This window comes from Propithecus coquereli, unplaced genomic scaffold, assembly GCF_000956105.1.
Source record: "Propithecus coquereli isolate 6110/MARCELLA unplaced genomic scaffold, Pcoq_1.0 Scaffold64, whole genome shotgun sequence".
Lineage (NCBI taxonomy): Eukaryota > Metazoa > Chordata > Mammalia > Primates > Indriidae > Propithecus > Propithecus coquereli.
The window spans coordinates 4,106,787-4,122,601 of record NW_012152396.1 but is presented as its reverse complement, the minus strand read 5'-3'; the positions used below and the strand labels follow the sequence as shown (position 1 = coordinate 4,122,601).

General features: G+C 40.7%; 1 protein-coding gene across 1 annotated transcript; it reads right to left on the bottom strand.

Annotated features, from left to right (window-relative positions):
- Positions 1-381: 381 nt before the first annotated feature.
- Positions 382-1,789, bottom strand: LOC105822828 (alveolar macrophage chemotactic factor-like). The gene is made up of 4 exons (XM_012659856.1): positions 1,628-1,789; positions 1,382-1,517; positions 1,182-1,265; positions 382-768 (listed from the first exon to the last, which is right to left on the bottom strand). The coding sequence occupies exons 1-4, from the start codon at positions 1,737-1,739 to the stop codon at positions 750-752; spliced, it is 351 nt and encodes a 116-aa protein (XP_012515310.1). The 5' UTR covers positions 1,740-1,789; the 3' UTR covers positions 382-749.
- Between the last annotated feature and the right edge of the window lie 14,026 nt (positions 1,790-15,815).

Here is a 15,815-nt window from a genome sequence, read left to right as displayed (position 1 = left end):
TTCAAAACACACAATTAGTGACCAGAATTATAGTATTCCCAGTAAAATAATAAATAGCTCATAAAATCAAAGTTTAATGAGTACATCATGACATTATGCCATACTAAGAAGACATTAAATGTCTAAAATTATATGAAGAGAATATATTAGTCCTTATAGAACTTAAACACTTAGAAATTCTAAATAAGGACATACATTCTATACAAATAATGGTATGATACTGCCAGCTTCCTAATGCAACGCAACTTAACATCCTGTGTTCAAAAGTAAGAATGTTCTCTCACATATTCCCCCAAAACAACACTAAAATATTGAGAGTGAGGATAACGGTGTATGCCTCTCAGCAGTATTTTAATAAAACATCATTCACATATTAAATCCACAGCCTTTTCGGTAACACTATGAGAAATATATTCTAGAAATACAATAGTCATTTCGAGACACTTTAAAGATTAACAACCAGCGATTCTTGGCTCACAATATAGTTAATTACTAAATATTATAATAACATAGCAGATAAAATAATGGTAAATAACAGGAAATGCAATGATAAATACTTCATGAGCTGAGCTGAAAAGTTCAGGAACAAACATGGGTTTTCTCTACCCTCTTCAAAATGTGGAAACCGTGAAGAAAGCTGACCGCTGGAGAAAGTCCTTCCTTCTTGTCTTCACGGGTTCCAGAGACCCCTAGAAAACTGCTCTGCTGAAGACTGGGTAATTTTTCCAGCGCCTGGTTCTTTCTCTTAATCAGTTTTTCTTGTTTCCACTGTTGGGGAAAGAATTCTATCAGTTTAACCAAACTTCAACACTATCCTCTTCACCACCCTTTTTTCAAAACACAGCGTTTAAAACGTTAGGTGAAAAAAATAAAATAAAATAAAAAATAAAACGTTAGGTGAAAACAAAAATAAGAATCAATAAAAACAAAGAGTAGACAAAAAGTCATGTCTCGGTAAGGAACTCTGAGTACGTGCTCAGGCCATTACATGTATGATTAGAGATCAAGGTCTTCTCAGGGCATTCCAGAAAGACTTTTCCCTTTGCTTCTTAACAATCTTTTCATTCTAAGCATGGTCTGGAATGCGGTACCCAAATCCTACAGAGGGAATGAGGACCTCGTGAAGTCTACCCTCTCCCTGGAAGAGATTAAGAAACCACAAAGATCGAAGTGACAAGTACCTGTTCAAATATTTCTTGATGATTTTCTTGATCAAAGGGGCTTCTGGGTCCAGGCAGACTTCGTTCCCGTCCTTCAGGGAGGCTCTGCAGAGAAACAAAGGCGATGCATCCGTGAGCCACAGGGGCGGCAGACCCAGGCCGGCCGGGGCACCACCCTCTTGTGGAGGTCGCGGTAGACGCGGCGGCGCGGGAGAACTTACACCACTTCCACCTTGGAGCACTGCGGCCCCGCGGCCATCACCTGCAGATTGACAATGTTTCGGGGGTGAACGCCTCTGGGAGTGGTGGTTAAGCAAATGCAGCGCAGCTCTCGCACCACCGCGGCGGCGGGGCCGGCTGGGGAAGGAAAGACAGACATCGTTACCCGGCTGCTGGGGCCGCGCTCTTCCCCGCGCCCGGGGCGCAGCCGCTCCTCCCGGGCGGGTCCCCGCGCCCCGCGCTCTCACCGCTGGCGACGGGCCGCGGCGGCGCCAGCAGCAGCAGCAGGGCCAGCAGCGCGCACAGCGAGCCGGACGCGCCGGGCACGCGGGCAGCAGCGCCTTTGGGCAGGAGTTTCATAGCGGCCGAGCGAGCGCGGCGAGGAGGGTTGCAGAGGCGGGAAAGGGAGGGCTCAGAGATTGGAGACTCCGGAGCACTGTGGCTTTTCCTCTCGCCCTCCACACTCCTTTTATCTGCACTCACCCCTTCCCGCAGGCAGGGAAGTCAAGTCTGGGGATGATGCTGGGGAAATTCCCTGGGCTCCGCGATGGGGGCTGGGAGGTAAGTGGGGGCCGGCGGAGGGGAGCTGGGCAGCGCGAGCTGGGGAGGAGGGTGGCCGCGACGAGCTGCTGCACCCACACCCAGGAGGCCTGCCAGCCCCGCCCTGCGGTGGAGGGAGGATGCGGGGAGGGCCTCCTCGCCAGACGCGAAGAGCAGCCCGCGCGATCTCCTCCCCTGGGCCAGCGGGGCCTGCAGAGGCCAGCTTCTCTAGGGGACATAGCCCCCTGGGGGATGCTCCTGGTCTCCAGCCAGAGGAGAAAGACCGAAACCAAAGTAGCGAGAGCTTTGAATTTAGAAAAATATCAGAATGTCTTTAACCCCTCCTAATTATTATGATTATTATTATTGTTCAGGCAATGTGATGCCTGATTTTTATTGTGCTAAACTGAAAGAACTTTCTCTCCTCTTTGCAGGCAGGTCGTTCTAGGCTCCTTGAATTACCTTGGGAGCCTCCGGACTTCGGCCAGCTTTAGAAGCCAAGAAAATATGATGAAAGTGGCTTTCCTCCCGCTTGAAGACAGTGACCCGAACAGGCTCCAAAATCAAGGCGGTTTACTGGAAATTCTACACTTGCAGTGGAGCAAGCATACGTGTGTGGAGGTGGTTTAACAAACAAAAACCTCCAAAATGACCCAGTAAATTTACTAGGGAAGGTGATAGCTTGCACCGGGCAGTTTAATATGGTGTCGAATTAGAAGAGGTTTTGGTCTTCCTTGGGGGTGAGGTGGTGGGGTCAGGGGCAGACTGAAGCGTTCCAGAGAGCCCAAGCCCACCCCAGCAAAGGCTCCTCAGCCACCTGTATATTTGACGGGATTTGGAGAAGCTGTGGGAGGCGGATGAGACTGACGGCCTCATCTGGAAGTTTGGTCTGAGGTTTTGATCAATTTGGCAGCAAGACAGCACCCACTCTGGCTTTCCTCACGCAGCTTCATGTGCCACCCCCACAAGCTTCTGGAACTGTCCAGCTTCATGATTACCGGTGACCAAGGCTGCTTCCGCAGGCCTGCCCTAGTCCCCAGTGAGCCCAGAGCTGCCACCTGCAATGGAAGGGCGAGGTAGCTTCCAGCTTCCTCTCCCCCTCTCTCCTTTCCCTGTTGTCTGTGGAAGTTTCTGTGGCCAGGTCTTCCACGTGTCTGGCTCTACTGGAATGGCTCATGGGCTTTCTTTCATGGAAAGGTAACTAGATCCTCTTCTGGATTGTCCTTGAGACCCTTGTCCTCAAGGCGTGCCAGCTAAGGTAATCTGTAAACATGAAGGAAATCCAAAACCAGTGATGGAAGGAAAATCTTTTCCTTGTGCCCTGTGACACTGGGGAATTTTATTCACTCCCCCACCCATCACCTCCACTGGTGAGCAAGAAAGAGGTGTCATAGACCTTTAGAACTTTTATTCTGGAAGGAAACTTAAGTAATTCTCTGGCTGAGGAAAGCTGGGAGGTTTGGCCCTCACTTTGTGGGAAGCTCAGTGGGAAGTTCTCGTAGCTTCCTCATACCATCAGCATCATTCTTGACTCAGCACATGTCATCCTTCATCCTTCTGAGCAGTGGCGATCTGTAGAAAGCAGCCTGCAGACGTATTATATTGACATTTTAGAGGTAAGGACAAAAGGTAAGCCTCGCTGAAGATGCTAAGAAAACTTCAGAAAGTGATTCAAGATTTCGGACAATGAAATTCAACATAACCACAGGGAATAAGCCGCAGTACAATAGGACTTTGCTTAAAAAAAAGTTTACTAGCATAGGTTTTTGAATTTTAAAGTGTATGTACATATTTATGTGTGGGGGTTAGTTTCAAATAGGTATTTTAAATACAGGTGAAAATATGAATTAATTTTTGGCAGCCAATGGTAAGATCAGAGAAGGGTCTTGAGAAAAGATTGCCAGTTCCTCCTGATGGTCTGAGAGATGCAAATGTAGCTGCTCATGCATCGCCTGGTTTGCACTCTGAATCAACTCACCACAGATTCTTTACAGACATAAGGAGAAAAAATATTTCTACAGCTGACAAGCCAGTAATAGACAGTCCCCACTTGAGCGGGCTGTTGGGTTGCCCGAGCTAATGAGGAAGCAGCGTGTCGCTTTACCTGGCTTCACATTGAAATCACTCTGGCCCACTGCTCACGTCTGGCTCCTGTCTAGACATCTCTGATGTTGGCCTTGTGCAAAGACAGATAGGAGTGTGGCTGGCTCAAAGGTCCCCTGAGGTTGGGAATGATACCACCAAGAACCACTGGAGACAGATCTCTTAAAAAGTAATTGCTTCTTTCCTGGCAGTTTAAAGATAAGCTATTTGTCTTACCCTCACTGTGTCCAGGTGGTAGAGAAAAACTGTGTTATCTTTGTCCCCAACTATAGTAAAACAATCCAGATAACGGCATTGCCATCCTGATAGCCTGAAAGATTTACTGTCTATCAAAAGGAATCTCATTTTAGTCATCATAGCAAAGAGTAATATAATAGGAATAAAGAGATTCCAATGGTCTGCAGCTTCCAAAACACTTTCACGCTCATTATTTCTTGAGCTTTAAATTGATTCTTTGATGCAGATCAGAGAAATTCTTTCCCCCATTTTTCAGCTAGGCAAACTAAGGTCAGAGAAAGAGTTAAGTAGTAGAAATTCCAGGGTTAGAAGAGAATCTGCCCCATGAAAGTTTTAATGGTTTCCAGATTACAAACCGCTATGTTCACAGTCCCTGACAGATACCCCCCAGCGGCCCTCCACAGTCTGGTTAACCACTGAATTGTATTGCCCAACAACCGGATTTCAAGCTGTTGAAATCCTCAGTGTATCCACCCCTGGCTTTGAGGCCACAATTGTATCAAAGGTCCAGGAGACCTGCAGATTACCCAGCCCGAACCTGTTCTCTGCTTTCCAAATCCCTCCCTTTCTCAAGACAGATTCAAAGTCCTGTCTTCTCCGGGAGGACTTATTCTGACAAAGCCATTTAAAACATATTCCTTCCACCAGTGGCCTTTGAACATCTAATGTACTGATAATACGACCTCGTGAATCAGAGTCCAATTATTCCTTAATTTTGCTTTTATCTCCCTCAAGTTAACTATAAACTCTTTAAAATCAATGGTGATATCTTATATTTCTCACATAACCTCCCATAAATTCTAAGTTCAGTAATGAGCAGTCTATGAATGCTCGATGGTGGATAACGATAATAACTTCTTATTTTACATTGTTTTTTGCCTTCTAAGTAGAACTTAAAAGTTAAGAAGGAAAGGATAGGGCTGCTTACTGTCATTAACTTCTCTATTTTTTTTTTTTAACTCTACTATTTTGAATTGGCCTTCTTCTATGTTGAAATTGTTTCTTGGTTAGTCTCAGAGGAAATTCAAATGATAATTACAGTCTTTAAAATATGGACTGTTTAGAAGAATGCTCAGAACCTAGCAGGACATTTCCTATAAAAACAAAGAAAATTATGGCTAGGTATAGTGGCTTACACCTCTAACCCCAGTGCTTTGGGAGGCTGAGGCAGGAGGATCACTTGAATTCAGGAGTTTGAGGTTGCAGTGAGCTAAAATCACCCCACTGCACTCTAGCCCAGGCAACAGAGGGAGACTCTCTGTCAAAAAAAAAAAAAAAAATCACCCAACTAAAGCACCAAAATATCAACCAAATTTCGAATTTTCTGTAACAAGTGACGAGGGGAAATTCTGATTAAGTTATACTGTGTTCAATATTAAGAGTATGGATATGTCATTCTAAATTGATCTTTCCCAACAAATCAGAGAGGCCATTAGTTATGTGGTTTAGTATGACATAGGCCTTTTCAGATATTTTTCTGAGTTTCTATTTTCCTTTATATCTACTATACTTTATATTACCTTTTAGAAGTGCTATACAGGTGCAGTAATTACCGATGTATCAGGTGAATAATATCTATGATATCAAGATAAGAAGAAAATAATTGTTTAAGTGGGGGATAGAGTTACTTGCTTTGGATGCAAAGGAATGGAAAAAACCAATGACTCTTTAGTTTGCTTTGCAAGGTCAAGGCAGTCTGTCTGTCTTCTTCCCCACTGGGCTTGGCAATCCACTGAAGAAGAAGCAGCATTCAGAGAAGAACTTTGCTTCAAAGTTGCTTTAACTTTTCTGTGAAACATTAGAAATATTTTCCTTCCTTTTGCTCGTTATCCGTTTTTCCTTGCTACCCATTACCAATTGAATCTGCTTGAGAAAGGAGTAAATCAATAAAACTTCATTGGGTTTTTACTGAACTAGATTCCAAGTAACCATAGCTGGGCTTTTCCTTGCCACTTCCTGGGTAAATGGGGTAGCTAGATATCTTTTGTCTAGCTGTGCAAATCTAAGTAAGTTTTTGTTGACAAGAGATGATGCATACAAAAAAAAAGACAGGGATTAAAGTTTTAAGTGTTTCCAAAAGCCTTGGGTTTGCACAAACAAGAAGTATTCATTGCTTTCACTTCTTTCTTCAGAAATTTTCAGAAAGAAAAAAAAAAAAGAAAGGAAATGAAAAGAAAAGGAAATCTCTTTAGTGGTAACTTCTCTAAATAACTTTAAGATGGCATTTGTATGATATTGCAAAGGTCCTTTATGGACGTTAGACTTCTAATACTGTGCTTAATAATGGCCGTTTGCTATAGCGTGTCTGACCACCATTATCTTCACACCTAGTAACTTTTTGGCAGGATATTTATTTCTGCATAACCTCACAATATATTTCATTCTTATTTAATATACAGTAGAACCTCATCATCACTGCTTAAATAGGTATAACTGTGTTGTATTTGTGTGTGTGTGACTTATGTATATCCTAGACAATCAAAACCATCTGTTTACCTCCCTGTCACTGTGTGAAAAGAGAGCCAAGACCTATCATTTGCCAGGTATCCACAACAATGTTCATGAACATAAAGGACAAACACACTCATACACAACCACCACCATCACCACCAACAACAAAACAAAGACAAAAAGAAAAAAATAAGAATAGAAATTGTCTTATATCCAAAGGCTGGAAAGCCTGGAAAACAAAACTGCCTTAGAGTTGATTTTTTGCCACCAATTTTTCATTAAATCTGATTATGAATTCCCAGTGAATAACTACGTTCATGCACACTTAAAATGTTATTTTTATAAGAATTGGGAATTAGGAAATTGCTCACACTGACATAAAAGGTGTCGTAATACCAAGCCAAAAGTCACAAAATCCTAGAAATTCTGGCTAATGTTGGACCGTGAGTCTCTTACTAACCAGTTGGGATTTTAAAACATGGCTTCTTGTGAAAAGTAATTTAACTTAAATTGTTTTAACAAAATGTTTGACTTTGAATCATTTTGGTTTCCAAAAACTTTGGTATTAGTAAGTCAGACTGGAAGTCATTTTCATTGGAACAGAATGTTCCATGCAAACAGTTTTTACTTTTTTTACCCAATTGAAGTTTGATACCAGAGTGATGAATGCTATGACCAGAGACTATGTCATAGAAAGCAGAAATATAATAGAGGCTAATATATTAGAAATAGACCACAAGCTGGTATCTGACACAATGTGACTATATACAGTTCTTTGTAATAAATGCAAGTTGTGAAAGTTTTATTTCAAAGTATATCTAGTTTTATGTGATGATTTAAAAATAAAATCATTACTTAAATTGAGGCAATAATTAGGAAAAAAAAAGGTTTCTTCAGTCACAATTTATAGTCATTCCTCTACCAAAAACTTTCTGTATGATCTCAAGTAATTTATCACTTTTTAAATGAAAATATCAATACCAGCTTTCTTCCTCATAAAACTATTAAGAAGAACAAACAAGGTGGCTATGAAAACTGTTAAAAATATTTTTTAGTTTTTATATTTTAAATTGAGGTAAAATTTACATAGTGAAATGCAAACACCTTAAGTGTACAGTTCAATGAATATTGAAAAATGTAAACAAGATTGGAGCAATATGGCTGATCGGAGACACCAGCTGCCAGAGCATCTTAGTAAGAGGAAGTTTTAGATGAAAGAGAAAAAATGAACAAACAGACAAACATAGGTCAGGTGTGGATCTGAGGGAAGGGTGCCAGAACCTTCGGGAGATTCCACAGGAAGAAGTTGCTGAGCAGAACAGGAAGGAGCAAGGTATCAGCAGAGATCAACCCCCGAGAGCCTTGGAGTCCAGCGAGAAGGGTAGGTGGAGCAGTTTGTTTCTCCCTCGCTCGCATCTCTGACAGTTGGTGGGTTCCCGAGCTGCTGGAGAGACTTTCTGCCCACAGGAGCCCAGAGGCTACTACCACCAGTGAGCTGGGAGCTTCTTGTGGGCAGGCACCAGGCTCCCAGTCCTCCTGGTGTGCTTCCCTCCCCCACAGACTCAAGCCCTGATGGCAGGCACCCATTGCTTCTCTACCTACCATGTGTCTTTTTCCTCCCCAGGGAGCTTCAACTCCTCGGGTTTCACCTTGCTCATTCCCACACAGACATTTCCCAACTCTGGCCCAGACTATAGGAGCCACAAGAGTACAGTGGGTCCCAGGTGATCTGTGTAACTCCAGTGCCTGGACATTCCCAGCAGGCAGCCTCCCAGACTGAGGGATGGACATGACCAGAGTGCTAGTTTCTCTTTATTTGGACTGTTTTTCTCCCCTTCCTCTCCACCACCCATGGCTGCCAAAAGAGACAATTGAGCCATCACACTGAGGCTCCCACAGTGAGTGGGGCTCAGACCTTTCCTCCTGGGGTCCTGCAGTGGACTGAGGGGTGCTTGCACTGTGAGCACCCTGCCCACTGGACCTCCCTGGTGCTGCTTGCCCAGTGACTCCATCAAAGTGGGGCATGCCCAAGGCAGAGGGACACTGAACCTCCTTGGGCACTCCATAGGCAACTCAGCACCAGCATGCTTCTCCCTGGCATGGTCAAGGATTGATCTTTGGGGACCTAGGGATGGGCCCATAGGCCAGATCCCATACCCCCAGGTCTTGATGGCATTGCTTGGGGGCAAGGAGGGAAGATTTGTGAATTAGTATTGGAAGGTAAGGGAGCCCACATGGACAGATCAGGGGGAGAGTGCAGTGTGGATCCTAGCTGCAGAATCCTTGTGGGATACTCCTCCCCACACAGGAGGTCTGCACTCTCAGCTCAGACTGGAATTCTGGGCAGGGAACTTCCTGGCCCATATCATAGTTGCGGGGGAGCTCGGTTGGCTTGAGCTCATGCCTGCCAGCATATGCCAGAGGGAATCCATGGATCAGGAGAGGGTGGAGAGAAGCAAGGCCTGCTACAGACTGCCAGATTACGAATCTCAGTCAGCCCCGCTTCAGCAAGCAGACTTGCTGGTTGAGTGGGGCCACTTCAACCCCTCCCTGGTGGTTTTGCCCAAAAACTGGGAGCAAACCTTTGACCCCTGCTGAAACAAATACCTTGCCAGCTTTTATGGAGACTGAAGGCAAGATAACCCAACCCAGAACCTGCCCAGCCACACTCCCCCTCCTGCCTCTGCTGTGGCAGAAAATAAGGACTCACCTGGAAGTTCCAGGGCCCCACCCACCACCTGGGGCATTCCAGTTCTCCTCCTGAAGTGCTAGAGCTGGTTACAGGACCCAAAAACAACACTGTGGCTTGTTCCTTCCAGCAAGTGCCACCTACTAACAGGGAGGTCAATTTTCACTCCTTTTTAAGCATTTACTGACTCAATCATACAGGGTGTGGTTGATTCTCACCTATAAGCACCACCTACTGTCTCAGAGATTAAACTTGGCATGCAATTATAATTCACACCGTTAAGAAGACCACAGGGCTGGAGAAAGACAAAGGATTTCAAAGATCTTCACCTTCCCTCCTCAAAGAGAGTCAGGGAATCTGCCCACTCACACAACTCACCACTCCTACAGCCTACAAACACCTAGCAACTTAGAAAACCACCACACCAAGGATATCTATAACCAAGGCATCCATCCAGAACCTAGATCAGCATCAAGGCACCCACAAGCAAAGCCCAACATATGCTACAAACACATCTGTACAAGTGAGGAGAGAGGGAAAAGTCCTATCCAAACAAAAGAAAATCCAAAAATAAGAAGCAACAGCTGCTCCAGATGAGAAGAAATCAGTGAAAGAACTCTGGAAGTATGAAGAACTACAGTGAAAAGTTACCCCCAAAATAGAAGACCAGCTTTCTAGCAATAGAAACCAACCAAAACCAGAATATCAAAAATGACAGATAAAGAATTCCAAATATGGATTATAAGTAAGCTCAATAAAATACAAGAGAAAATGGAAAAATAACACAAAGAAACCACAAAAAAATTAGGAAATGAATGAAAAATTTACTAAAGAAATCAAATTATTAAAAAGAAATCAAATAGAACTTCTGGAAATGAAAAATTTATTCAAGGAAATATAAAACACAGTGGAAATTCTTAGGATTAGACTAGACCAGTCAGAAGAAATAATCTCAGAGCTTGAAGACAACAACTCTGAATTAAACAAATCAGTCAGATTTAAAGAACAGAGAATTAAGAGGAAGGAACAAAGCTTATAAGAAATATGTGATTATGTAAAGAGGTCAAACATAAGCATTATAGGCATCTCAGAGGGTAAAGAAGAAAACACACAAGGGTTGGAAAACCTATATGAGGGAATAATTGAGGAAAACTTCCTTGGTCTTGCTAGAAATTTAGATATTCAGATACATGAAGCTCAATGAACACTTGGGAGATTCACAAAAAGGCAATCGCCATGACACATAATCATCAGACTGGCCAAAGTTAACACAAAAAAAGGAACTCCTGGGAGCTGTAAGGTGAAAACAGAAGGTAACTTACAAAGGAAAACCCATCAGGCTAACTGCAGACTTCTCAACTGACACCATACAAGCCAGAAAGGATTGGGGCCCCATATTCAGGCTTCTTAAACAGAATAATGGCCAGCCTAGAATTTTGTATCCTGGAAACTAACTTTCTTATATGAGGGAGAAATAAAAACTTTTTCAGACAAGCAAACACTGGGGAAATTTTCAAGACCAGACAATTTGTCAAGAATTACTCAGATCTGCATTATACATTGATCAGCGCAATACAAACCCACCAGTGTAAAATCACCTAAAAGCTAGAGTTCAGAGCCCATATAAAATAATGGCTCAAGAGGGAAAACAAAGCAATTAGGTTCTACTCAATGGTATGAACAGAAATGTACCCCACTTATCAATTCTTTCAATAAATGGGAATGGCTTAAATTTCCCCACTGAAGAGACATAGGCTGGCTGAATGGATAAAAAAATACAAGCCAAGTGTGTGCTGTCTCTGGAAACACATCTAACCCACAAGTACTCATTCAAACTCAAGGTGAAGAAATGGAAAAAAATATTCCATGCAAATGGAAATCAAAAGAAAGCAGGTGTAGCCATTCTCATGTCAGATAACACACACTTCAAATCAACAATAGTAAAGAAAGACAAAGATGGCAATTATATAACGGTAAAGGGAGAAATTCATCAAGAAGACATAACAATCCTAAATATTTATGCACCCAAAAGAGGCACACCCAGATTCATAAAGCAAACCCTACAGAGTGATAAACAGCAACATCGTAATTTCTGGGGGCTTCAACACACCACTAACAGAACCAGACAGATCCTCCAAGCAAAAACTAAACAAAGAAATACTGGACTTAAACAAGATTCTGGATCAAATAGGCCTAACAGACATTTACAGAACATGTTAGCCCATAACTACTGAAAATACATTCTTCTCATCAGCACATGAAACAGTCTCTAAGACTGTTCCCATCTTAGGCCACAAAACATGTCTCAACAAATTAGAAATTATACCATATATCTTTTCAGACCATAGTGGAAAAAAAGTAGAAATCAACTACAACAGAAACACTCAATTCTGCACAAAGTCATGGAAATTAAACAGCCTTCTGGTGAACAATTATCGAGTCAGGGAGGAAATTAAGGTGGAAATCAAAAGATTCCTCAAACTAAATGACAAAGTAGACACAAGTTATCAAAATCTGTGGGATTTGGCAAAAGCAGTCCTAAGGGGAAAATTCATATCCTTAAATGCCTACATCAAAAGGACAGAAAGATCACAAATAAACAATGTAATTAATCATCTCAAGGAACTAGAAAAGGAAGACCAAACCAATCCCAATGCCAGCGGAAGAAAAGAAATAACAAAGGTCGGAGCAGAATTAAATGAAAATGGAAAAAAAAAAATACAGAAGATTAATGAAAGAAAGAATTGGTTCTTTGAAAGGATAAACAAAATTGATAGACCTCTCACTAGATTAATCAGAAACAGAAAAAAAAGGACCCAATTAAGCTCCATCAGAAATGAAAAAAGGAAATATTACAAGTGATACCACAGAAATGCAAAATATCCTCTGTGAATACTGTAAAAATCTCTGTGTACATAAACTCAAAAATGTTGAGGAAATGGACAGATTCCCAGAAACACACAACCTCAAAAAACTCAATCAGGCAGAAATAGAACTGCTGATCAAACTAATTATGAGAATGACTGTGAAACAGAAATAAAAAGTCTTCCAACAAAAAAAAGTCCTGGACCAGATAGTTTCATAGCTGAATTTTATCAGACCTACAAAGAAGAATTGGTACCCATATTGAACAAATTATTTCATAACATCTAGAAGGAAGGAATTCTCCCCAACTTATTCTATGAAACTAGTATCACCTTGATACCAAAGCCAGGAAAGGACACAACAAAAAAAAGAAAACTATACACCACTATCCCTTATGAATATAGATGTAAAATTCCCCAATAAAATTCTACCAAACCAAATTCAAGAGCACATCAAAAAAATAATCCACCACAACAAAGTGAGCTTCAACCCAAGGATGCAAGGGATGGTTCAACACATGTAAATCATAAATGTGACTCACCATATAAACAGAAGCAAAAGAAAACATCATATGATCATCTCAATAGATGCAAAAAAAGAATTCAACAAAATTAAGCACCCTTTTATGATAAAAACTCTTGACAAAATAGGCAGAAATGGAATACACTGCAAAATTATAAAAGATACATAGGACAAACCCACAACCAACCTCATACTGTATGGGGAAAAGTTAAAAGCATTCCCACACAAAACTGGAATAAGGTACGGAAGCCCACTGTCTCCCCTTCTATTCAACATAGTGATGGAAGTCCTTGCCAGAGCAATCAGGCAAAAGAAGGGAATTAAGGGTACCAAATGGGGAAAGAGGAGGTCAATCTATCACTCTTTGCTGATGATATCATCTTATATCCAGAAAACCCAAAAGATTCCTCAAAGAGACTTCTGGAATTGATAAATAAATTTAGCAAAGTCTCAGAATACCAAATCAATGTACACAACTCGGTAGCACTCCTATACACCCACAACAGTCAAACTGAGAATCAGATCAAAGACTAAATACCTTTCACAATAACTATAAAGAAAATAAAATACCTGCAAATATATTTAGCTAAGGAGGTGAAAGATCCCTACAAAAAGAACTATGAATGATTGAGGAAGAAAATTTCAGATGATGTAAACAAATGGAAGAACATATTATGCTCATGGATCAGCAAAATCAATACTGTTAAAATGTCCATACCACCCAAAGTGATTTACAGATTCAATGCAGTCTTCATCAAAATACTGATGTGATTTTTCTCAGATTTAGAAAAAATAATTCTACACTTTGTTTGGAACCAGAAAAGAGCCTGAATGGTCAAAGCAATGTTAAGCAAAAGGAACAAATCTGGAGGCTTCACTTTACCAGACTTTAAGCTATACTACAAGGGTATAGTAACCAAAACAGCATGGTACTGGTACAAAAATAAAGACATAGATCAGTGGAACACAACAGAGAACCCAGATACAAAACCATTCACATATTGCCATCTGATCTTTGACAAAGTAGATCTTTTCCCCAATACTGGGGAAAAGAATCCTTATTCAAGAAATGGTGCTGGGAAAATTGGATAGCCACATATAGAAGATTGAAACAAGATCCGTATCTCTCATCACTCATGAAAATTAATTCAAGATAGATCACAGAATTAAACCTAAGACATGAAACTATAAGAATTCTAGAAGAAAATGTTGGAAAAACTCTTCTAGATATTGGCCTAGGCAAAGAATTTATGAAGAAGACCCCAGAGCAATCACAGCAACAATAAAATTAAATAAGTGGGATTTGATTAAATTAAAAACCTCTGTACAGCTAATGAAACAATCAACAGAGCAAATAGACAACCTACAGAATGGGAGAAAATATTTGCATGCTACACATCCAATAAAGGGCTAATAACCAGAATCTACAAAGAACTCAAACAAATCAGCAGGAAAAAAATCAAACAACCCATTAAAAAGTGGGCAAAAGATATGAACAGAAGCTTTTCAAAAGAAGATAGACTAATGGCCTATAAATATATGAAAAAATGCTCAATATCACCAATCATCAGAGAAATGCAAATCAAAACCACAATGAACTATCACCTAACCCCAGTGAGAATGGCTTTTATCAAAAAGTCCCTAAACAATAAATGCTGGTGTGGATGCAAAGAGAAAGGAACATTTTTACACTCTTGGTGGGACTATAAATTAGTGCAACCTCTATGGAAAATAGTATGGAGATTCCTCAAAGAAGTAAAAATAGACCTACCATTTGATCCAGAATATCACTACTGGGTATTTACCCAAAGGAAAAAAAGTTGTTTTATCAAAAAGACACTTGCACTAGAATGTTTACTGCAGCCACAATTCACAATCACAAAGATGTGGAATCAACCCAAGTGTCCATCAATTCATGAGTAGATTAATAAAATGTGGTATATGTACACTATGGTGTACTGCTCAGCCATGAAAAAGAATGAATTAATACCTTTTGCAACAATCTGGATGGATCTGGAGACTATTTTCCGAAGTGAAGTATTGCAAGAATGGAAAAACAAATACCACATGTAGTCACTACTAAATTAGAACTAACCAATCAATACTCATGTGTAAAGATGGATGTAAAACTCAATGGAAATCATGCAGGTGGGAGGGAGGAGTGGGGATGGGTAAAATGATAACTAATGGGTATACTGTACTCTATCTGGGTGATGGGCACCAATAAGTCTGACTTAAGCAGTACAAAAGCAGTCCATGTAACCAAAACATTTGTACCCTTGCGATATTCTGGAATTTTAAAAAATGAAAAAAATAAAAATAAACAGTTAACAATTCAGGGAGCAAATCAATTAATACATGTAGACAAATGAGAGAAAATGCAGAAATTGATCCTGGGACTTCAGTAAGCCTAAGCACATTTGAGATGGTGAGGCTTTGTATTTGATCTCCCACTCTCTGATGTAACTAGTTCCTGGTTGAAGAGTTTCAGATGTCAAACTGTAAGAGTGAATGATAAAATTACCAAACAGGAATATTTTTAATTATTATTTTTTAAAGCCTCATCTAATTTACTTTTTATTGATATATAATAATTGTACATATTTATGGGGTGTATGTGACATGATGTTTTAATACATGCATACAATGTGTAGTGAGAAAATTATGGTATTTAGGATATCCATCGTCTCTTTGCATTGGGAACATTTCAGATCTTCTAGCTATTTTGAAATATACACTTTTTTGTTGTTAACTATAGCCACCCTACTGTGCTATTGAACAATAGAACATATTTCTTCTATCTAATTGTATGTTTGTACTTGTTAACCAGCCTTGCTTCATTTCCCCTCCCCTTCTCAGCCTCTGGCAACCAACATTCTACTCTCTCCCTCTGTGATATCAACTTTTAAGCTCCTACATATGAGTGAGAATGAGATAATACAGTATTTGTCTTTCTCTGCCTGGCTTCTTTCACTTAACTTAATGACCTCTAGTTCCATCCATGTTGCTGCAAATGACAGAATTTCATT

Bases quoted from the DNA above. Each gene is read 5' to 3' on its own strand.
- LOC105822828 (XM_012659856.1), bottom strand. From the start codon at position 1,739: ATGAAACTCCTGCCCAAAGGCGCTGCTGCCCGCGTGCCCGGCGCGTCC. The intron at 1,518-1,627 runs GTGAGAGCGCGG...TTCCTTCCCCAG, and splicing joins GCCGCGGCCCGTCGCCAGCG to CCGGCCCCGCCGCCGCGGTG. The intron at 1,266-1,381 runs GTAAGTTCTCCC...GTTTCTCTGCAG, and splicing joins TGCTCCAAGGTGGAAGTGGT to AGCCTCCCTGAAGGACGGGA.